This window comes from Homalodisca vitripennis, chromosome 2 (genome assembly GCF_021130785.1).
Source record: "Homalodisca vitripennis isolate AUS2020 chromosome 2, UT_GWSS_2.1, whole genome shotgun sequence".
NCBI classification, from domain to species: Eukaryota; Metazoa; Arthropoda; class Insecta; order Hemiptera; family Cicadellidae; genus Homalodisca; species Homalodisca vitripennis.
In genome coordinates, this window is record NC_060208.1 from 163896191 (window position 1) to 163921775 (window position 25585).

A 25585-nucleotide genomic window follows, 5' to 3' on the forward strand; every position below is an offset into this window, starting at 1 on the left:
TCCCGAAGAAAGAGACTCATTATTCAGGCAAATTATGCTTTTACTTAGATGCCCGTCTTACTGTAAAGGCCATGCATGAACTCTTTGTCAAAAAATACCCAGACCTATCAGTGAAATATGAATTTTACAATAAGTATTTCAAAGAAAATTTTACTTTAAGATTCGGTAGGCCACAAATCGATACATGCTGTAAATGTGAAGAATTGGGTACCAAGTTGAAAAGCCCTCATCTATCAGATAATGTTAAAAGAGCAGTGGCAGATGAACTAATAGTTCACAAAAGGCGAAGCAAAAAGTTTTACAAGAAATTGGAAGAAATTACTGAATTGTCAAAAAACAGGAATGACATTTTAGCTATTGCGTTTGACTTCATGCAAGTTATTATACCTTCCCAAAATTCAGTTCAAGATATTTTTTACATGAGACAACTTGGCCTCAATACGTTTTGTATCCACAATCTAGCCAACAACAAAGCTACATTATACCAGTATCATGAAGGTATTGCCAAAAAAAGTCCAGACGAAGTTTGCTCTTTCTTGAAAGATTTCATTGACAATTTTCCGGATTCTGTCAAGGAGTTGTACGTTTTCAGTGATTTTTTCCGGACAAAATAAGAATAATACAATAGTTAGAATGTTTTTAAGTTTAGTAATGACCCAACGTTTCTCAAAAATTATTCATTTCTTTCCTCTTCGGGGTCATTCTTTTTTACCCTGTGACCGGATTTTGGAGTTTTGAAAAGAAAATTGAACAAATATGACCGGTTGTACGTTCCCAGTGAGATTTCTGGACTTATTACCGAAATTGCTTCAAGGTTTACTCTTAAAAATGTAAGAACTGAAAATATTCTCAACTTCAGTAGTTGGTGGCCAGAACTGTTTAAGAAAACATGTATTTCTGATGAGACACTTGGTAGGGCCAGTACCGAAGGAACAAAAAGTATCCTTTCATACATCACCTTACATGATGTTTACCTACTCAAATGAACATCCAGGTGCAGTAAAAAACGTGTCCATTCATAGACAATAATGTTGTAGAACAAACTTTTGTTCTAGCAAAGGACCGATACTCAACAAACATACCCGGACCAGCACCAAAGTACAATGGGAAAATACCCATCCCTTCTGAAAAAATGGAAGATATTAAGAAGACCATCAGTTACATACCTCATGAATATCTTGATTTCTATAATGACATAACAACTTGGCCAACCGAAGAACGTAGATCCAGGCTTGACCAAGAAGAAAGTGTTGGAGATGAATGGGGCTAGATGTTTTACTTGTAAGCCTACTACTGAAGCTATTTTAATTTTGTCATTATCTAACCAAATACTGGACCTTAAAATGTTAGTATATAATATTTTTTAATAAATTTGTTGTCATAATACAATAAGAGTTTCAGTTTTATCCCTCTTTAATAGCTAATTTCCATAACTGATTTCACAAAGGGCATGAGTCGTGTTTTTTTTAAATTTGTTTACGGGTTTGTATATAATATAATTATGTTTTTAAATTACATAAACTGTACCATAATCATATATATTATCAGCCAAAAAAATACCAATTGTTTTAAATCACATACATTTAAGATAATCGTTTTTTTTGTTTTCCTGAAAAATTAGAAAATGTTGACTTATGCCCTTTGTAAAATCACCGATTCACATTGCGTGCTACTTTTTACTTTGCAATAGCGAAGGTCAACTTTCCCATATGATCGTCTGACGACGACCCGTGTTGATTTTATTTATTCAAAAGTTGTAGAGATTTTCACGGTATGTAAACAAAATTCACGGCTTATTTAAGGTTTCTTCACGGTGAACGAAATTCACGGCTTATTCCCGGTTTCACGGTTTTCACGGTCGGGTGGGGACCCTGTATATGTTTTGTTTATTTTTTGTTTACAATATTTATAAAACCAATTAACCAATTGTAACCAAATTTTGGTTAAGACTTTATGTTAATATGATTCATAAATAAAAAAGTTTGAACGAATTTGAAAATAAAATTTTTAAAGTATTGACCATTTAAAATATTTAAAATAAACTTTTGTAGAACATTTTATACCAAATAGAACAGTGTTTTATAAATCAATCGGGTAGGAAATAATTAACTTAATCCAAGTTTAGTCCAATTATGTTGCGTCTCAAGTTTCTTCACAGTAAGATAACAATTCAACAATGAAACAAATAACAGCTGATTAAGAATTGAAGAAAAATATACAGATACTTTTAAAACAGAGAGAGGAGTAAGGCAGGGAAGCATATTGTCACCTTTCCTTTTCAATATTATAATGGATGAAATTATTCTAGAAGTACAAGGAAACAGAGGAGCAGAAGAACTTAAGACAATAGCATATGCGGAATGACATAATGATATGGGAAAATAGGGAAGAAGAGTTAGAACGAGAGTTAAACAAATGGGCAAAAGTGGCGAAGAAATATGGTTTAGAGATGAACATACAAAAATGTAAAGTAATGAAAGTAGAGAGAAGGGATGGAAATAACAAAGACGTGTTAGTTGAAGGAAAAAGACTTGAAAAGGTGAAGGAATTCTGTTATTTAGGAAGTATCATAACAGATAGGGGCACAATAAGAGAAGAGATAGGAAACAGAATATGGAAGAGTGGAAAGTTTTTCAATATGGTAAAGAAGATTGTGTGGAGTTGGAACATTGGGAAAGAATCAAAAGTATTGATGTATAAATCTTATTTCCAACCAATTTTATTATATGGAGCAGAGACGTGGACGTGGACTAAAAATGATTTAAGCAGATTGCAAGCTGCAGAAATGAGATTTTTAAGAGGGATAGAGAAGACTACAAGAAGAGATAGAATAAGGAACGAAAATAACTAGAGAAAGATTGAAGGTAGTTTCACTGCAAGAGACAATGGAAGGAAGAAGAATACAGTGGATGGGGCATGTGAAGAGGATGGGAGATAATAGAATGCCTAGAATAGCACTGGAGAAGGAGGAAGGAGGAAGAAGACCAAGAGGAAGACCGAGAGGAAGATGGGAGGACCAAGTGTGGAAAGACATAGAGAGAAGGGGACTACAGAAAATACAGGTGGATGAAAAGGAGACCTGGAACGATAGACTAAAGTGGAGGAGGCTGTGTACGACGACCCGTGAGAACGGAAACGTCTGACGATGATGATGATGATGATGATGACTTAATATTTGGAGTGTGTGTGTGTGTGTTTGTGATTATTACATTAAAATATGGGTGTGTGCACAATAAATACCTCCAACATTTATTATTTAAAATAATCTTTTATTTTTTAACATTGATATTTTAGGAAAAATTATAAAGACTTAATTGACGACTAAATTATAGATTTTTATCAAAATATGAGTAAACAAGATATCACACAAAATATATCTAATTTATAGAAAATTGGTTACTTATGATATTTAATAGTAATTTCGGAGTGTATAAAAAACAAATGATGTAGGTTGACCTTTATTATGAGTGAATAAGTAGTGTTTTTTCCAAAAGTCATATACTTTCATAAATACAATATCTATGACTCTACTACTACACTATTTATGCTAAAACATTCTTCATTGAAGGTATACACATAGATTACTATAAAATAGACTTTTGGGAGGTATTATTAATTAAAATATTATCATACTAGCGGCATTATAATAATTATAAACTAAAAATTTTAGCTTTGTTATTTATTAGTTTTAGTCACAGACTGCCAAATAAATATAAAATCATAGACCATATGAAATTAATTAATTTTATTTTTCCATTCTTAATGTTATTCCAAAAGTTTTGACAGTATGTAAATACTGAATTATAGAAGTCTGCACTGTATAGATGTCAGCATTGAAAGAGTCAAACAAACTTGAATTATAGTTCCACGTATTTACCAGATAGTGAGGAGATGCTGCGGAAGCTAGAGAAGGAAAAAGAACTGTTGACCACGCGGAAATCATTCCCAAGTGATAATGAAGTATTTGGATCAGCTGACTGCCAAGAAATCATTGAACCTTACGATGAAGAGGAAGAAAAACAGTGGAGAGGTAATTAGATGTCCCAAATTGTTTTTGGTGGTGTTTTTTACACAACATATGATCCTGAACTTAATGTTTCAGAAGCTTCACATGTAGGGAGCAGTACAAATTACTCATAAATCTCATAATATCTATATATTTTGAAATTGACGAATAGTATACTTTGTGTTATTTCAAAAGTAAGACATTTAAAAATTTTTTTCTAAAAATACAAATAGTTAGAAATTTCAATTAAGACTGTGTATGGTTGATCCTATCCTTGAATACCTGTATTGTATTGTATTCCTGTATTGTAATTTACCTATGGTGGGGTCTATTTTATCGTTTTTTAAAGGAGCTTTGATAAACAACACCCTTTTTGGTGGGGAACAAGTGACTAAATTATTTTAACTTAAGTAATTGCTCTACCATTTTAATATTATTTTAACTGGATTTATAACTATGATTGTATTGAATAGTAGACCACTTCATCTCGGAAACCAGTGAGTAAAGGGTATTGGTATATCTTTTTTGTGTAACAATTACTGTAGTTTCTTTTTTATTCTTGTGATTGATTATTTACAATATTCTTGCAGAAAGACACAGACAGAAGGAGAAGGAACATCGACAGAAACTGGCAGAGTTGAGGAAAGGTCGGAAAACTGAAGTAGAGACTGAAGACGATCTGTGGAAACTACTCGACGCTTTGGATCAGGAAGAAGAGTTGGAGGATGAGCTGCACAGGTGGGATGCTGCTTGTAGTAGACCATTTAGTACATACTGTTGTCAAACAGCTTTCCCCTCATGTACTGATTGATAATAGCAATATCATGCCATAGATTATAGATTATGGTTTGTGTATAAAATTGTCTAATATTGCCTTTAAAAGCAATAAGAAGTTAGTTTCTACATTAAAACATAAATTAATTTTTATCCTTTGCTATTCCTTAGTATCTCAGTTAATTCGGAATTCATCACAAAATGTATTTTTACCACACTTTATGTGCAAAATGAGCAGAAAGCCAGGTTTTAAACTAAAGAGTGACAATGTGGTAGGAAGAGCAGGCTTACCTTTCCTAAAATGGAAAGTTATTCCCTTCTTCATGACATAAAAGGCATTAAGCTGAACATAAATTGGATATTTCTGTTTACTGAGCACTTTTTGCACTAGAGAAAGAGTTTTAATTTGAAGTGTCCGTTGTTGCCAAATTGCAAAATTTGATATACCGTACAATTTCTGTAGCAAAGAGATGTTGTTTTGGAAAATAAACATTAGTCATTAATTAATGGTGGTATTGAACAATTTTAAGGAGTTTAGTGAAATTCTTTTTATTGGAGAATGGATGTGTACTTTAATTACATCACAACATATATCTGCCCGTCTACAACTTTGGACTCAATATGATGAAACATTCATATTTGTGCATTATACAATTTAAACTTTGTTCTTTCTTGTATATATAATATGATTTGTTAAAGATATTTGGGCAAATTAAAACTTGACGAGTTAGTCTGAACATTATATCATTTTTAAGTTCAGTTCTTAGGATTTTTAAAATTTATTGAGCCAAGAGAACTAAATCAAAACAAAGGGTGATTTAACACTGGATTTAACTTTTCGTTGACTGTTGTGTAACTCCACTGAACCCGCTTAAAGAATTAATCAGAACTTCCGATGCTTTGACTCAGGTAAAAGAATTACTCACGTGGCGATTGGATTTGATTAAATAAGTTTAATTTCGAATCTTTACTCACTAATACAATCGGGTCATTAAATTCATGCTACAAAATAATACAAGTAATACTTTTGAAACAAAAATTTTAAATTTAGAAGATGATTTTAACCAATGCTACATTAATTACAGAGGTAGAGAGGACGCGGACCGAGATGTTAACTACATATAATTTTGAACGCGACTGACGATCACCGGCTCAGCAGGTCAAGCCGCGGTCATCGCCTCAGCGGCCGTGGCCAATCAAAAAGGACTAGGCCTGTGTGAGAGGCTAGCTAGCCCTGGAGTCAGCAATTTGTATCAGCAGTGCACGAGGCTAGCTGCACAATTCCAGCTCCATAACTTTGTTCTATTTCTATTGCAATAATATTCGATTCCAGTTTCTGGGCTCAAACCTTAAATTACTTAGTTGGTGACGGGTCAAATTAACTATTATTATTTAGAAAATGGATTTCTTTTAAAATGGAAAAATTAGGTGGCCAATAAATATATACTATATTAATTCTGAAATCATAGTTAACTTATATTTTGTCTGTCGGTAACGATGTACCAACGGGGCGTTACACTCCCCCCTTCTTTAGTCCATGCTGGCCTCAGCATGTTGTCGACAGTTGTTCAGCAGATGTGATTCAACTATGAAATACGTGTTCCACACTGCCCGTTCTTGATACCAACATCTTACATCTAACTTAACTAACGAGCCGCAGAACATCTGGAATCAGATTTCTCAGGGGCAATTTGGAAAACTATGTTGTACTTTATTGTTACACCTTTATTAGCGCGAATCGACTATCTCTTCAGCCAACATATTAAAATTTGAGATTTCATAAAATAATATTTAATATAAAATAAGAAAACGCAATCCGGGTCCTCTCTTATTATTATACTATGACAGTCTCATTGATGACTTATTTCTCTTAACCAATATAGATATCCACCAAAAACTAAATACATAATATACCCTATATATCCAGCTTCTAAAAGGATACTTAAATAAATACCTTCTAATTCTATCAGAGTTTTTGACACGCTTGAAGGCTTCTGAAACCACCATTATATTTATAACCTAAACTTATATTCTAAATCTTATATGGACCTATAAGCATTCATTCTCGTACGTAGCGAGAGTACAGTTTAAAGAGAGTTTACCTGTAATAATATGTAACAGGCGGTTTCAAGAACCTTCAATTTATGTGTATGGGATGACTTGACGGCAGGATCAAAGTCCCTTGATGGTTAATTAAAGTTTGATTAAAATTTATAATTTGGCACTGAAATTCTAAATTCTAATAATTAGTTAGTGTCTCATAAAAGGAATAAATTGTTCAGTACCGGTATAATTAGAACGCTACTAGCTTGGTTTGGTTAAGCCTCACACAAGCGTTCACTTGGAGCCGCCGTAGGTCAGTCACTCCTCGCGCGTGTCAAGTCCCCAGTTCAGATTGTAGGTCACCGCTATCAGCTGGATACTACGTCAGCAACAACCCCGCGCGGTGGAACCTACAGTACACTGTGTCATACCTCTACAGCATAATCTAGTTTAAATTAAATATCATGCTTACAACAATGCTCTTACATTGCATTGATCTATTATTATAGCTTTACATTTTACAAACTTGACAAAGTACACAATCCTTACACGATAACTTTACAAAATTTATTTTCTAAGAACTCATTCAGAAACAAACTCGGTATTCTTTTGTATCTCTCAATATTAACATGCTTAACTCAACTGGACTTAATTTACTATAATAAAACACTTATAATAATACAAGGTCAAGACAGGTCTGGTAATCTTAATTCAGCTGTCTTGCAGATGGGGTCCGGAATATCCCTCCAGCAAGGCATTTAACACTCACTTTCTCGTGATCATCTGCGAAATTAGTTTTCTTACCTTTTTTTTTATCGGGTTCGCTTCTAGACACCCTCAGTCCAGTCTTGTGGAGTCGAAAGGATAGGGTATTAGGGTTGGGGGTTGGCCATACCTTCCTGGGGATATCAGATGCGACCTCATTTGTCAAATATTATCTTTATCATTATTTGCCCCGCTTTTTTTGTTTACTGTCCAAAAATCTAACTTTTCAAATTAATGTGGGACCAATTAGAAAATCCTGCATTACCAGCCTTTACTTGTATTTTACACATTGAATAGCGCTATTATAATTCAAAATTACTACTAATATTATTAATGATTAATATTACAACCCCGTTACAACCAATATAACTGAACTAAACTCATCCACAGTTCCCGAGTCTATTCAGTACGTATTCACACATACTACTACTCACACTTCACAGTTTTCCAACTCTTGTGAGAATCTTGTCATCTCAATGACATATACAGGGCGTCCCCCGCCGCTCTTCTCCTGGTGCGCGGTTCGTCTTGGCACAATGTCCTTTTGCTTCTATTTAGTTTAACCCGTATATGTTAATTAAAAATTCGTTTTGTCCACTCTGTCTCTCGTTAGGTTAGCTTACTCACGACACTCCTGGTATCCAAATCTATGGTTCACCAGCGGTAGTTACTTCTGGGGCTGCAGTCCCCATTTCGTCAGTTGTCTGGGCTCCACCACCCATCTCAACATCAGGCATCGCCGCCTCGCTCATCGCCAGCACACTGGTCAGAGTCGCTGCTTTCCTCTCTCGTATGCGGAGTCTGGAGCTCTGGCACCAGGTGGCAAGTTTTCGTCCAGTGTCTATAAAACACACACAGCAGGATCAGGCTCAAAACAATACAGGTTCCTATCACTGCTACAACTGACATTTTCTGTACCCTGCGCCTATAGTCATGGTGGGACCGCAAATGAAAAAGAGCCCATTCTAGGGGATATTCCCTAACACCCACGGAACCCAGCTCATCGTCCAGGCCCTTCAGGACCTCTAGAGTGGCGTTCACATCAACAGTGATAAGATTCGTCTCATCGTCAGAGAACATCGATTTCAGTTCTGGGATCACCATTTTCCCTAACTGTCCCACATGAGTACTGCTGCCGTATATACGGGCAGGCACTTTGAACTCATCCGTGATAACATCACATTTGTACGATTCCGTAATTATTCCAACGCCACTCATCAGCAGGGAAGTCACGTTTATTCTACCGTTGCCCTCATAACAATTTAGGGTTACTCGGTGTGGTTCAGAGGTGCTATACACCCAGTGGTTGGGTGTCTTTAATAGTACAGGGGATTTTAATCCAGTTATTAACTTTCGTGCACAGCAAGAGGACATTTTTCCGATAAACAGCTCGGACACACAGCTCGGTCGTTTGGCCACACTCATCAGAACATGCTCCAACGGACACACAATGAGTCGCCCGTTTAGGCATTCTTTACTGAATTTTGTCTCATCATACAAAGTATATTGCAATCTATCTTTACTAACCAGAAAATTTTGTCTTGTCATATCCCACTGGGACCATTTTTTGAGTGTGTGGTCGTATATCGGATAAGTGTAAACATTATATACCTGGAACAATTTATCGTCGCTTTTTAGCGGCAACTGCAGCACAACCCTGAGGGTTTGCTCCATTACATAGCTACGGGCAATGACAACCGAATAATACTCATGCATATTTTCCAGCTTTACTGGCAAATGCAATTTGGCCGGGGCGGGTACAACCTTTTCCACTTCCTGCAGAATCTTTAGAAACTCCATCGGCGAAAAGTAAGTCACTGCTTAACTTTCTCCCTTCCAATTTTTCAATTCCATTATGAAACTGATTTATTTGACGAATGGCCTCTAGGATTGTATTCTTGGTTTCGGTAACTGCCGAATTTAGTTTCAAATAACTGAACAAATTTTTTAACTGGTGTTGTATTATTTGGTCATTTTTGAAAAAGCCTACTAACTGTTTGATGCATTACCGCGTGGTAAGCTTTTACGGTTGATAATATGGAATTTATTGTTTTAGAATGGCTCACTAATTCTGACTGAACGTTGGCCAGAATAGTTATTTGTTCCTGACTATTATGGATTATACTGTCAGAAGCGGCATACAGATGTTTTACATCACTGTTAATTTCTTCCAAATCGCTACTATCTAAAGTACCAAAAAGATATCTTAGGACGTGACCGCCCGCGTCCACTAGACCACGTTTGGCACGTCGTCTAGGAAGTAAATTTACTAACTCACTCACTTCCCGTAAATACTCTTTTATATTCTGTTGGATACCGGTGAATTCGTATCTGAAACCTGCCTCGAGTTGAGGTAGTGGGGAATGCATACTTACGTTACCCCTCAAAAGTTGGTCGTAGAATTGGTCCAGATACTCTTTTACCTCTACCACCAGACCACTCAGATTTTGGCCTTGTACTTGAAGTTCTGTTAGGTTGTACCTCAATGATATCTTCCAGTGGCTATCCGTCAAGAGGACCTCCTGCCCTCCTTCGAAGATTATACCTTGGTGGAAGCAGCTCACCAAACGGCACACTGCCCCCAATACAAACAAAATGATTCCTACAACAGATTTTGCAAAATTACATTCAATTTTTAAATTGTTCCTCTCTCTTCACCCTGGATTCCCCCAAGCGCCCATACACCTCCCACGCCTAGCTAGTGTAATCAAGGAGATATCCTGGCCTCCTTCGGACCCTTTTTGAACTCGTTGGGACGGGTTCCGGTGTCTCTTGTGAGACAGGAAGCTCGTCCTTCTCGACCACGTTTTGTTCATCTACCCATTCATCGACCTCCGTCGTATCGGCAGCCGGCTGAGGGGCCACTGGAGCGCGCCTCAGGCATGGCTTGATACGGTTAACATGGACTGTTACTTCACGTTTTCTGATCTTCAGAACAACGTTCAGTGGAGATAGGACCCTCAAAATCTTGTATGGGCCCTTCCACAATTTCGACAACTTTTTAACCCTGTGACGTCCTACACTCGGTACATGCAACAGGACCATCTGACCTTCATGGTACTCGACTTTACTAGTCTTTTTGTTATACTGACGTTCGTACCGTTTACGAGCAGCACTTTTACGCTTCGCCGCTAGTTCAAAAGTCTCTTTAAGTTTACTCCTCAGGTCCTCCACGTGATTATTATACAAATCACTGGCCTCTGTAATGGTCAAATCAGCCTCCATGGGCATCTCCATTTTGCGACCGAATACCATCTCGTACGGGGAGAACCCTGTAGTCTCATGGGTCTGAGAGTTGTAAGCCATCGTCACGTAGGGAATGTACTCATCCCAGTCGGTTTGATGTCTGTTAACGAAATGGCTAAGCATACGTGCAATCGTTGAGTGCACTCTTTCCAGTCGCCCATTTGACTGTGGGTGAAACCCAGTAGTTTGAATTTTGCGTATATGTAAGAATTTACAGAGATGACATATTAAATCAGAAGTGAAATTTGCACCCTGATCTGTGATTAGTGATTTTGGGACTCCAAACTTTTTTTTTTTTTTTTTTTTTTTTTCTTCCTTGGGGCGGCCTACTGCCATGCACTTAAGCTTCAAGGGCCTTTTGCGCACTCCCGAAAACACCATGAGGACTACCAGTCTACAACTTCAGCAGTTCAACAAACCGCCGAAAACAACCTATCAAGTCCTCCTGGGAAAACTCGCCGCCCCTGTTCAAGCTACCAAAGATGGCATACCGCTCTCTTGCTATTGCTGGGCAATCAAAGAGCAGGTGCTCAGCAGTCTCCTCCTGCTCATTACACCTTCCACAGAGCGGATCCTCCTGAAGGATACCAACTCTGTGTAGATGCTTCTTCAGGTGACCATGCCCCGTAATAAGACCAATGACTTTGGAAGACATTGATCTGTTTAATGAGAGAAGGTCCGAGGCCACCTTGGAGGAAGGTGACTGTAATACCATTCTACTCACTCTCAAACCCGGATGCAACCTCCACCTTCTCCCATGCTCCGCGCGAATCCATTTCGAGACAACCTTAGAGGATTCACACCTTGGAACACCGCAGAATGGTTGAGGGCCCGTCATAATTGTTGCTGAGCCCTGGTTGGCCAGGGCATCAGCTCTTTCGTTCCCAGAGAAATCCCCTTATGACCAGGAACCCAACAAACGGTTACATTGTTGATTCTGGCAAGGGAGGAAACGGTCTGATAGCAATCCCAAACCAGTTTGGATTTGATTGCGCAAGAATCCAGCGCCATCAGCGCTGCCTGACTGTCCGTGAAAATGTTAATCGTCTTGCCCCTATATCGCAGACGAAGATTCTCACGAGCACATTCCATAATGGCTGCGACCTCCGCTTGAAAGACTGTCGGATACGGACCCATAGGAACCACCAGCTCCCTACATGGTCTCACTCCCAGAATTCCAGCACCTGTGCCGCTTTTTGTTTTAGAGCCGTCTGTGTACCATTAGAGCTCCGCTGGTGGAAGAGGTTGCTTCCCCTCTGACCAATCATCCCTTGAGGGCAAAATAATCCTAAAGGGTTTGTCAAAGGAAAACTTTTGTGGCATCTGATCAGAGATCATATGCAAAACATCCTCCTGTATCAGAGTGCTAATTCTGCAGTGCCCACCGCTGCAGCCCGACCAGAATCCCGTCTGCTGCAGACAGTAGGCACTCTTCCTGGCCATAGCTCGAATGACAATGTCCAGGGGGGCGAGATTAAGACAACAGTCCAGAGCCGCGCCTGGCGCACTAGGAAAGGCCCCTGTGATAGCGAGGCAGGCCATCCTTTGGATACCTGCCAAACGTGCTACCACCGTTTTGGCTTCCATTTTTGGCCACCATACGACAGCTCCGTACATTAGTGCAGGTCTGACCACGGAAACATAAAGCCAGTACAAGAGCCTCGGCTTCAGTCCCCAGGGCCCACCTATCACACGTCTGCATTGCATTAGAGACCACTTACCCCTGGCAATGACCCTTTCTAGATGAGGTCCCCAGTTTAGAACCCTATCTAGGATCACGCCCAGGTACTTGACCTCAGGCTTCAGCTCAACGGGTGAGCCTTTAAATAGAAAAGGACCAATGCCCTCCATCTGTCGCCTCCTGGTAAAGGCAACCACGGCAGCCTTGGTGGGGTTGACGGTGAGGCCAACCTTATCACACCAGTTTTCCCACCATGTTCAGAGCAGCATTGGTCAATTCCGTGATTGTTGTGTTGAACTTGCCACTCACAAGAATCACAATATCATCTGCGTACCCTTGTGCAAAGACAGACACCGCTGCTATTCAAAGAATTCAGCAGGTCATCCACAACCAGGTTCCACAGAAGAGGAGAGAGAACGCCGCCCTGCGGACAGCCCCTCGTAGCCTTTGCACTAACACTTGCTCCCATGAGGGTTGAAACAACAACCCTGTCCGTGAGCAAGGCCCCTATCCAGTCACACACCTGACCATCAACGCCACGTCCCGAGACCGCATTGATAATCGCCTGAGTGGCTGTATTATCAAAGGCACCTTCAATGTCTAAAAAGACTCCTATGGCTACCTCTTTTGCCGCCAGCGTCTTCTCAATCCTGCATACCAATTGATGCAGGGCCGAGTCGCATGACTTTCCTGGAGTGTAGGCATGCTGGTTAGGATGCAAAGGTCGCTCCAGAAGAGCTCCCTCCCAAACAAACCTGGCAACCATTTTCTCCATGGTTTTGAGAAGGAAGGAGGACAGGCATATTGGCCTGAAAGACTTCGGCCGATCCATGCCCGCCCTCCCCTGCTTCGGTATGAACACCACTCTGGACACTCTCCAGGGTAGTGGGATGTACCTGAGAGCCACGGAGGCTCTGAACAGTCTGCACAGCTGTGGAAGGAGAATGTCCAATCCCCGCTGCAAGCAAACCGGTCTCACCCCGTCGCCCCCAGGAGCCTTGTAAGGACTGAATGAGTTAATAGCCCACTCAATCCTACTGAAGGTAACAATACGGTGCGCCAGACTCCACTGCGAATGAGTGGCGCGACCCGCATGTCTCCCCTCACTTTCGGGTGGTTGTTCACCCTCATGAACAATACAGTCCGGGAAGTGTGTTCCCATCATGACTTTCAGAACTCCTTCCGGCTCAGTAATGTAAACACCTTGATCGTCCTTGAGACTACCAAGCGGCGAGATGGGATTCTTTGCCAATAGCTTTTGCAGCCTTGCACTGCCCTGCACACTGTCAATATCGGTGCAGAGCTTCTTCCAGGCTAACCTCTTAGACGTACGAACCTTGCGGTTGTACAGTGCAAGAGCCTCGTGGTAGGTGTCCCAAGTACCCCAAGTTTTGGCTCTCCTGAATAGAGCCCTGACCCTCTTCCTCAAAGAGGCCAATTCAGAGCTCCACCAGGCTACCTTAGATCTGTTTTTGTTTATAATCGGGCAGCTGAGATCGAAGGAGCCGACAATCGCAGAAGTTAAACCGTCAGCAGATTCGTCAAGCTGCGCCGCGCTGTGAATCCGTTTCCCATTAGTGGAATCAGAATCCAGCCGTGCCCTGAGGTTTTCCTTGTAGGATACCCAGTTTGTGTTCCTCGGATTCCTATACTGAACTTTTTCCAGCATCTGTTCACCGATCTTAAAACAGATGTGAGCATGATCAGAGAGGGAAGGCTCGTCAGACACATGCCAGCCATGCATCCGACCAGCCATACCCTCCGACATCATGGTCACATCTAGCACCTCCCTTCTTGTCCTCGTGCGAAACGTGGGCACATTTCCCACATTTGCGATCATTAGACTACGGGACATTATGTATTCTAGAAGTAACTTACCTCTGTTATTAGTGTTGGTGCTGCCCCACGCCTCGTTGTGCGAGTTGGCGTCGCATCCCACCACCAGTTCCGCTCCACTCCTCCCAACATGGTCCACCAAGGCAGCCAGTTCCCTGGAGGGCGTGGACTCCGCATCATCATACGGTAGATATGATGATGCAACTAGCAGGGCTCGTCCAGTACCAGCCACCATCAACCTGACTGTGGCGAGATCCCTGCAACAAAATTCCAGAACAGGAATGCTGTCCACCTTGTTGCTTACAACAATACATGTCCTGGCATTTTCAACCTGGGCACTAAATATTTTCACCCCTGTCATTGAAAGCCCTGATATTTTTCCCTTGCTGATCCAAGGTTCCTGTATCAGAGCCACGTGAAAATCTTCCGACAGGAAGCGTCTGCAGAATACAGCCGAGGCAGCCTTATTGTGCTGCAGGTTGATCTGAAGAACCTTGATCCCCATGATCAACCGCCCCACCACCCCGCGCCCTCAGCTGGACCTGCTCCACACCAATGAACACCCTCCAGCCCCTCCCCTTAAGAGTGGTTGAAGACTGTTTATCTATTAAAATTACAAGAGTTCTGGAATCTCCCGTGTGGACATCTCCAACAACCCTCCAGTCCGACACAGAGATCCCAGCATTCTGTTTATTAATGGCCTTGAGAATGGTCGCAGAGTCCTTCCCGGCCATGGGACCATCGACCCTTAGGAAGACCTTGGTAGATCTTATGAGGTCTTTGTAGTCCCCACAGATCACCCCTATTCCCCCAGGGCCACCGATCCCCAGCCCCGGAGCCAGACCCCGCAGCCAATCCCTGGTCTCGTCATTGCCACAAAGCATGACGAGAGCCCCCCTTTCGGGGAAACACCTTTTGAACTGCAGGCACACACCCTCTGCTGAGAGTACCTCGTCGAGAATGCGCCCCCGAAGTTCCATAGCCTCCTCCTCTGAGAGGCGCCTCTCAGGAAAGTTAGCAGGGACCAAGACTAGCTTATGTCCCGTCAGAACTTCCCTGAATGTTTCTCCCAACCCCTCCTCCGTTGAGGGATTGGTACTCGTCGCATGCGCTGCTTGCTCAGGAGGTGCGGTCGGGCGCCTCTTCGGCAGGGGTTTTTCCGCCGAAGAACCGCCCGAGCGCCCTCTCTTCCCAATAGGAGTAGAGACCGCACCTGCAGTTGCCTCCGGTGCTGCCTCCCTCTGTCTTTTTATCTTTCTTCTTTCATTGGCCGACCTCTTGCCCGTTTGCCTCCTCCATTGACTGTCCGGAAGCCAGGTGCCGTCGGCCTTTTTCTGCTCCATCGCCCAACGCTTGCGCAGTTTAAAGGGGAGCTTAAGGTTGTAGTCCATTACACATGCTCCAGTGTCTGTGTCCATGGACTCAACCCTTCCGCTAGCATCATCGAGTACTACATCGTCGTCGATGGTGGTAGCGCTAGAAGAACAGGCAGATACATCCAAGGCCTGGGTGCCGGATGCAACTGCCCGTTGCAGTTCTTCCAGATCTAAATCTGTTGGTGTTTTTTGTTTATTTTTAAAAGACTCCATAAAAGGTCCCACGAGTACCGAGGAAATAACAGTCCACCCAGCCAGAGCCCCGCATGACCAGGTAAGGCTATTTACGCTTGGGGGGGGCGCCCAACCCCCAAGGGCTCCGTTTACGACGCACAACCCCTGCGCCATGCATCCCTTAGGCACGGGTCGCTTCACACCGTGGGATTGGGGTGCCCTCAGTCAAAAACAAGTTTTTGTGTGTGGTGCGATTCCAGGCGGACCCGGACTGGCACCACTACTGCGCGGCGCCGAGGGCCGTCACCGCGCAGAGTGCACACTCGAGACACTACCCTAGATCCTGGGGTTTTGTTGACAGCAGGGCCACCTCAAGCAGGACGCTGAATAGCGTTTATCCGGGCCCAACCATTGGTTAGATGGTTGGATTCGGATCCCCCTTCGGTCTTGAGCGACACCTTGGCGGTGCCGCCCCTGGAGAGGTACTTTCCCAGTTCATTTGGGATTGACCCGAACTAAGGTCAGCCCGTCTCCTAGACCCTCCAAACTTTGTAATCACGCGCTGTACAACTGCTCGCGCTACACTTTCTGCCGTCTGGTCGGGTAGGGGAACGAACTCGCAGTACCTCGTGAAATGGTCCATTACACTCAGAATGTACACATTTCCCGATGCACTAGTAGGCAAAGGGCCCACTATATCTGCAGCAATTACTTCAAATGGAGCCTTCGGCTCGTTGAAGATGGTCCCTAGGGGAGCCTTTGTTTTTCCATAGTCTGTGCGTTGACTACAACTCCTGCAAGTCCTCACATAATCCAAAACGTCTTTGTCCATCCCCTTCCACCAGAATTTCTCTTTAACACGTTCTAGGGTTTTTGCTACGCCGGCGTGTCCGGCCGTAGGCAAATCGTGGTTTAATCGAATCACTTCACTAGTTAAATTGATTGGTACCACTAGACTTTTCTTCCCATCATTTACTCGATATAAGATTTTTTCAGGGCTCATCTTGAAACTCTTTGCTTTTCTAAGCTCTTGGCAGTGAGGATCATTATTTTGGCACTCGCGAAGCGTGGCAAGGTCGATCACAGGGAACTCGTCCCTGCGAACCGCTGCGCACATAGCTCTGCTGAGCCCATCAGCATTCGTGTGTTTCTTGCCAGGTTTGTGCTCTACAGTGTAGGTAAACTCTGCTAGTCGCAAAGCCCACCTCATCAACCTACTACTCGGATCTTTTAACGACAGCATCCATTTGAGAGCTGCATGGTCTGTGATGACCTTAAACGGACGACCTAGGAGGTAGCACCTGAAGTACTTTGTACTCCACACTAAACTAAGAAGCTCTAACTCTGTCGTCGAATAATTCTTTTCGGCTGGAAAAAGTGTCCTTGAACAGTATGCGACGGGGTGTTCTTGCCCGTCCACTACCTGGGATAAGACAGCGCCCAGAGCTTGTGTGCTTGCGTCCGTGGATAGAATAAACTGTTTAGTGAAATCTGGGAAAACCAAGACAGGCGCGGAGATCAGCATATGCTTTAGCTCGTCAAAAGCTTTCTGGCATTCTGGTGTCCATATAAATTCACATCCTTGTTTCGTTAAGTCAAACAAAGGCTTGCCAATGGTCGCAAAGCCCGCTATGAATCTCCGGTAATACCCCGCTAGCCCTAGGAATGATCGGACATTTTTAACAGTTTTCGGCACGGGAAAATCACGCACAGCAGACACTTTGTTCGGGTCTGGCCCCACTCCTCTTTTAGTAATTACATGACCCAGATAATTCACTTCGGCAGCCATGAAATTACAATTTACTGAGTTGTACACTGAGATTGGCTTCTCTTAATTTTTCTAAAACCTCCTTAAGCGCTGCCAGGTGAGATGGCATGTCTTTGGAAAATATGATTATATCGTCCAAATACACCAAGCACTTATCACCCTTAAGGCCCATCAGTACCGAGTCCATTAGACGCTGAAATGTAGCCGGGGCGGTACTAAGACCGAAAGGCATACGCTGGTATTCATAATGTCCACCAGGCACGTTAAAGGCAGTTTTAGCCCTACTTTCTTCATCAACTTGAATCTGATGGTACCCAGCGCGAAGATCAAGCGCCGTAAACATACAACATCCTCCGAGAGAATCCAATGTTTCGGTGATATTTGGTAGGGGATACACGTCGGGTGTAGTTATAGCATTAACGGCACGGTAATCCACACAAAAGCGGTATTTCGGTGTTCCATCTGGAGATTTTTTTGGAACTATCACTACCGGAGAAGCCCACTCACTGTGACTGGGGACTATGACCCCCTTATCCAGCTGATCCTGAATTAATTTATCCAGAACAGCTCTCTGATGGTAAGGTACACGATATGCTTTCTTATATACAGGAGCTGCGTCTCCGGTGCGTATAACATGCTTTACCGCAGATGTACAGCCTAAGGGTTGGTCGTCACTATGCGCGAATGCACTCTTATACTCACGGAGGATAGACTTCACCCGCTCTCTATCTTCCCGCGGAAGGTGGTTTAACTTCGCATCTAAACAGGATTCAAACTCTTCATTGTTAATTTTTTCCACCCTACCAACCCTAGCGACAGGTTCTTTCTGCCCTACTAAAATAATTTCACGTATAATCTGAGCCAATTTAATCTTGCCTTGCCCATTCAGATGTAGCCCATGTTTGGTATACATTGCCCTGGATAATTGTTTCTGGATGTCGTAAAACGCGATGTCTCCCCGTTCTTGTGTTGCTGCTCTTTGGACAAGTTCCTTGACAAGCATATTCGCATCCTTCAGCTCTTCACTGACATTCACATCGTGTCGGTCAAAGATAGGAAACACAGCTATCCTCGGCCTCCACGTGTCAGGCAAGGAACGGAACGCCTGTTGTAGCGTTAGAGCATAAGGTGCAGACTTGTCAACGTCATTAGTTCCTCCAATTATAACAACTAGGTCATTATCAGTTAACTGTACAATCTCCTTTTGTAAATTAGATACCACATGTTTTAATTTTCCGTTGGGCCTAAACACCACTCGTACTTCAACATCACTCGGTAACCGCTCGGACAGTATTTCCTGTAGTCCACGCCCGTGGCTATCAGCCAAAATCAACACCTTGCTTCGGGTTTTCTTTGCCTCATCTAACTCGACAGGATCATCATCCAGTAGACCTACTTTGATATTTTTTGAAAATAATAATTCCTCCTCGCTGACGTTCACTACTTTAACCCAACAGCGGTTTTGACTACTTTCGTGAGAGTTCTAGCCAGGTATACACCGTGAATTGCGAGCGCTACTGGCTCAATTACAACTTCCCGCCCTTCCAATTCGTTAGTTTTGGCCGAAATCTTGTTTAATTTTACTTGAATACGTTTTTCGCATCGGGGAGGGATTTTAGTATCTTGGCAACAATAAACATAAGACTCTCTTTCGTTTCCACAGTCAAGTTTAGGTTGGCGGCTGACAGAGGGTGGGACAGGGGCTGATTCCATCTCGTGGACAGGTGCCTGTACTCTCCGCCTCGGATCAGGCACGCTTTCGCCTTTATTTAAACGGTTTAGCCAAATTTCTTTTCCAAACAGTCTCATTACACCTTTTTCAACATCGATTGCTCCAAACCCGTCGTGGAGTATATCACAACCGAGAACAGCTATGTAACCTTTCGGGAGATTACTTACCACATAATCGCCAGGCACTTGCACTCCGGGTTTCAGTGACAACGACACCTTTTGGCGTCCATACACCTTCAGAGTGCGCCCTGAGATACCTCTTAGTATCACATCGGGTTTGACCATTTGGGCAGAAGATGCACCTCGTTTTATGAGGGATACTTGAGCACCGGTGTCTACCAACACCTTGCCCTCACATGCTTCTATACGCCCTATTGCTACTAATTCCTGAGCTAAGTTCTTTACTTCAGGGACCACTCTGACAGATTTTTCAAGCATTCTACAATCTGATTGTTTCGCCTTGGAGACATCCTTAACTGGTTCTCCTACTGGTTGGACCCGGCTGTGGCGACTCGGCTGGGCCCGGTCTCGTTTCCCGCCGTCTGTCCAGAGGAATACCGAGGCTTGTAGGAGCGGCAGTCCCTCCTCACATGCCCTGGTTTGCCACAAGCCCAACATTTCAAACTACCTTGTAACGGTTGAGGTTTTGAGTTGTTTTCACCTCTACATTCTCGCGAAATATGAACCTTCTTATGGCACTTAAAGCAAACAGTCTCGTTGTTCGTTTCTGAACGAAACACGCGTCGTTCAGGGGTGGACCGAGTAACGTCATGGGTTGGCCTTGCTATGTTTTCAATAGCGATAGCTAGTGTTATCGCTTCTCGCAACGAGGTAGGGAGCTTTAACCTCGTCTGCTCACCAACGTTACCCATCAGACCCCTCACGAACGCATCCAGCGCACGTCGGTCAGCTTCCTCTCGGAGAGCTTTGTTGACCTCGTTGTTGTCGGTGACCCGAATTGTTTTTTCATTTAGCACACGGACTCGGTCAGCAAACGCCTCAATGGTTTCGCCTCGCCTTTGTTGTATCACTGATAGTTGCTGGAAGTAGCAGTGACTCGGCGCCTTGTCGCTGAATCTGCCAGTTAAAGAAGCCCTAAGGTTGGCGTATGTCGTTAAATTTGTTTGGTCTTCTGTCCTGATAAATTGCAAGGCCGCTCCGGTCAATTTTAATTTCGCTATTCGCAGCTTATCACCCTCGTCCCAGTGACACAAGTCGCTGACATTGTCTATACTTTCAAAGAAATGTGACAATGATTCTGGCCTTTCACCGCTGAAGGATTCGATCGACGTCACTAAGTCGAAACTTTTTCTCGGAGCAGCCGGTTCCGCGGCCCCCCTAATAGTTTGGTTCAGTTCGTCCAGCGTCATCGCTATTGCCTCGCGGCGAGACTGACGAAGCTCAGTCTCCAGAAGCGTAAGGGCTTCCTGGAGTTCCATGTCCGTTCCTCCGAGGCTAACACGGCCTGCCATATCTGCGGTGTCGAATTAATTAAATAAATTGATTTAAAAAAAGTAATTTATGGTCCGCGCCTCCTTTTATTTAATTCTTAATTAAATGTTGTTAACCCACAGTTATCTGACACAATTGGCCGGTTAGCGTCGTAAATCGAAGATATAAGATCGTCGATAAAAATTTTCAAAGGCAAGACAGAGTAATTCACAGTATTACTCCAGTTCAATATTATTCACACACACACAAAATACTATTCCCAATCAAGTCTATCTTTGTTTCTCCTTAGATAAACCATTAAAATAACAGTTATTACTGATATTAATTTCCTACTCAATATTTTCAAAGTTCGATTCCCGCCATATGTTATAAAAGTAGAACTACGGCTAAGTGAGACAAATACCCTGGAGTTGGTGACCAGAGCTTGAAGGTATGGCACAAAATGATCGCAAAATTTCATGCAATCTCTTTCTAGTAAATTGATTTAGTATTACTATATTTTTTTCATGTATTTACGTGCCTCCCTTCAAACACGCTTCCAACTATTCACCCAGCGTACTTAGAATCACTCTTAACTTACTTTAAAGTAATGTTAATCAGCCCCAAGCAATTTGTCTTGTTAGTAAAAAGTACAACTATAAACATATTCTAAGTATTTTTTTTTATCTAGTAAAATTGATTCAGATATGAGACTACTTAAATTTGAAATATTTCTCAACTGTAAATATAGTTAGCTAATTACGAAAGTTCATCAGAATTCTATATCACATTGAATTAGGATACTCCACAAAGTTACAACAATAACAATCTAGATGGCAGTGACGGCCATCTTAATCTACAAGATTACAAGACAAAGGATTTGTATAACACTACTCGTTGTAGTGGAGAGGGGGAACAGACGCTATCTTTAAGTTTTAATAATGGCGGACATCCGTCCTTCTTCAACTCATATATATATTTTAAATTCCAGAATAATTCAGAGAATAGAAATTTTATCTCAAGAGTCGCACTGAATTTGTTTGGTTAAATCAATTAAATAATTACAATAAACTTTTATTTATTTATTTACTTTAAGTTACTTGTATGAAACTTGTAAAAGATTGCACCACGTGTTGAAACAATTTGTTACTTACCTTTATCCAAAGACATCTCACGTTCAGCGCAGATTTCACGCTTTCTGACGATTTGTCCCGATTCTTGCACAGGAACCCCACACACCTGACACCAATGTAACTCCACTGAACCCGCTTAAAGAATTAATCAGAACTTCCGATGCTTTGACTCAGGTAAAAGAATTACTCACGTGGCGATTGGATTTGATTAAATAAGTTTAATTTCGAATCTTTACTCACTAATACAATCGGTCATTAAATTCATGCTACAAAATAATACAAGTAATACTTTTGAAACAAATTAAATTTAGAAGATGATTTTAACCAATGCTACATTAATTACAGAGGTAGAGAGGACGCGGACCGAGATGTTAACTACATATAATTTTGAACGCGACTGACGATCACCGGCTCAGCAGGTCAAGCCGCGGTCATCGCCTCAGCGGCCGTGGCCAATCAAAAAGGACTAGGCCTGTGTGAGAGGCTAGCTAGCCCTGGAGTCAGCAATTTGTATCAGCAGTGCACGAGGCTAGCTGCACAATTCCAGCTCCATAACTTTGTTCTATTTCTATTGCAATAATATTCGATTCCAGTTTCTGGGCTCAAACCTTAAATTACTTAGTTGGTGACGGGTCAAATTAACTATTATTATTTAGAAAATGGATTTCTTTTAAAATGGAAAAATTAGGTGGCGAATAAATATATACTATATTAATTCTGAAATCATAGTTAACATATATTTTGTCTGTCGGTAACGATGTACAGTTGATTCTTATCCAAAGCTTTTATCTTATGTTTGTTCATCAGATGCTTGAATTCATTGTTGTGTTTTTCAGGATGGGCAAAGATGTGGAGGAAGAATCTGATGAAGAGTGCAGTGATGATGAGTCAGAGAGTGGATCCAGTTCAGAAAATGGTGCTAAACAAAGTGATACAGAGCTGGAAGTTAGTAAACCCAAAGTTCTGAAACGGAGGGTGTCATTCAAAGAAGACAAGGAAAATGACAGGGAAGAAGACAAGGAAAGTGATGAAAACTGTATGAAAATCATTTTTAAACATAGCGATAATCCTCCAGCTGTTACATCTGAATCAGGAATTAGTAATCCTGCAGATATTTACACGAACTACCAGAAGCAGAGAATGCCAAAATCTATTCTGAAGCCTTCACCATCTAATGAAATTTGTACATCAGAAGACAGTGATGATTATATCCAGTTCTCAAGAGTGAATGATCCCACTGAAAAACGTGATACCAGCAGATTTGACGCACCAAAACAGCAGCCAGCTGAACCAGTTGTTCAGGTAATTCTTAACAATTTGTGATTAGCAATATTCACAGAATGTAAAATGTTGGTTTAGTATAGTATGAAGGTGTAATGTAAAGTATAGTTTGCTATAATTTTACTTGCAAGTACTATGTTGATTGGTAAATTACTAAAACAACAATAAAGATGTCTAATATGAACTTGATTTTGATAAACCCATCTTTCAGGTTTAAGCCAATATCGTAATGTAATTTTCCTCAACAATAATATTACACAATACATTCTCACAGAATAGACATGTAGATATTGTATTAGTGCAGCTAAGCTATTTTAATATATGTAACAGAATCTTGAGAACCTATGCCGTCGTGTCACAATTAAAATAGTAAGCCAAACAAAATGTTGACTTGTCATATGCATGAAATGTCAGTGCAACAAGTGAGAACGAATTAATTTTCTTTCTGGGATATAAATAATAGTGGACTCTCTTGCGCAATTATGTAATTTGTATTTTCAAACAATGCAGGATCATTCTTTTTATACAATTATCTTACAATTGCTATTGAGTTTTCACACATGTGCTTTGAGCAGATTTACAAGGGATGGATTTTGAAGCTTTTCTCGCCAGTCATCATGGTAGTAAAGTAGTAAGACGTTAGTGGTTATACTATCTTGGTATACTTATAGGAGCTGTGTGTTTAGCAGTTACTTGCAATCCAAAGCTGTGTGTCAAGAAGCACGCATTTACCACTTGAGCTTTCAAATAGATCCCTGCTGAGGGTTTTGCACCAGTGCCTTCATTTTCATCCTTACAAAACTCAAACTGTGCAAGAACTTAAAGATCCACATGATGGCAGAAGACTTGTTCTGTGATAAATTATTGACATTAAAAAATGAGTTGCATAATTTTTCTAACCTGTTGATTGTGTCTAATGGAGCAATTTTTATCTTTCTCGCCAGACAATCATGATAAGCGTTACTGTAGTGCTTATAACTTCAGAGAGCTTCAACCCATACCTTTACATAGCCTCAAAGTGACATGGTGTACAGTGTGACAAAGTGAATTATTGGAACTTACTACATTGAAGAGGAAACAAGGTTACTGTGAACTCAGTGTGTTATATTGTAATGTTCAATACATTTTTTCCATTACCAGAGGAGCTGGATATTGATACTGATGCTCTGTACTTTCAGCAAGTCGGAGCCATTTTATACACTGAATATCCATGATCACTCTCGGAAATGTTATTAATGGTCGTTTGATCTCAAGTTTTGTTGACACACTGGCCTGTTCAATCACCAGATTTATCTGTTTGTAATTTTTTTTCCTTTGGGGGTACTTGAAGGTCAAGGTTTTTCAAACTTGTTCAAGAAATTTGTATGAACTGAAGCAAAGAATTACAGAAGTTCATACAGTTCCTCAAGAAATGCTGGAACAAGTGTTCAGTGGCTTTTTCAGCCAGTGAGAAATGTCAGTGGATTCAAGGTTGTCATATAAAGGATATGGTTAAAAAAAACCACTTCTACGAAGTAAAATTGCATAGTATTACTTACTTTGCAAAATTGGATTATACTGGATCTTCATCAATTTTCTTACCCTGCAAGTTACTATTGATAGATAGTGATCATTAAAATGACATTATTTAATAACAAATTAAACCACATCATCAGAGCAGCCAACGTGTGGAAATTCAGTCTTCCTCAATAATATTATTACTATATTCAAGTCAGTAGTTCTATTGAAGATCAATACTTGGCCAAAGAACTAATATACAATCAAACTTTATAGACATAAAGCAGTAGTAGACAATGGTGTAACATATCTATTATATATTAGTGTGCACCTGCCAATGCATCACAATAAGCGTTATGCATCAGTTTAGTGTGGATGTTTGTAACTGTTTAAAAATCCATATCATTAGTCAACCAAGGAAAAAAACATTATTAACATAAGTTTTTGTTGAAATGTGTTCTTTTTTATTTTACTATCCATGTGTTATTGTTAAGAATGAAATATTTTTGTTTAATAAATGTTTTGTATAGCCTCATTTTGTTGTAAATGTATTGATGTTTAATAATTATTTAACTATAACAGTTTTAATTGATGACGTTAATTTGTCCAGGCCGTTGGAGAAGTGGTGGAACGCACTCCTGTTGCCTCTTCAGCACCTCCTGCTGAACGCCCAGTCAGTCGATTCAAAGCTACTCGGTTGGCAAACAAGAGATAATGTTTAATCTTTTCATTAAAGCATTTTAATATCATTTCTGAGTTTTTATTAATTGAACTGTGAAAGAGGTTTGAAAATCCTGCAAAGTCAAAAGATATACAGTAATAGATTTACAAAAGTTATATTTA

The 25585-nt window shown here is 41.3% G+C and overlaps 1 protein-coding gene across 1 annotated transcript; it reads left to right on the forward strand.

Annotated features, from left to right (window-relative positions):
* The first annotated feature begins 3857 nt into the window (after positions 1–3857).
* Positions 3858–25491, forward strand: LOC124354978 (cilia- and flagella-associated protein 251-like). The gene is made up of 4 exons (XM_046805817.1): positions 3858–4030; positions 4597–4744; positions 22801–23266; positions 25353–25491. Exons 1-4 carry the CDS (start codon positions 3892–3894, stop codon positions 25455–25457), a joined length of 858 nt encoding a protein of 285 aa, XP_046661773.1. The 5' UTR covers positions 3858–3891; the 3' UTR covers positions 25458–25491.
* Positions 25492–25585: the final 94 nt, after the last annotated feature.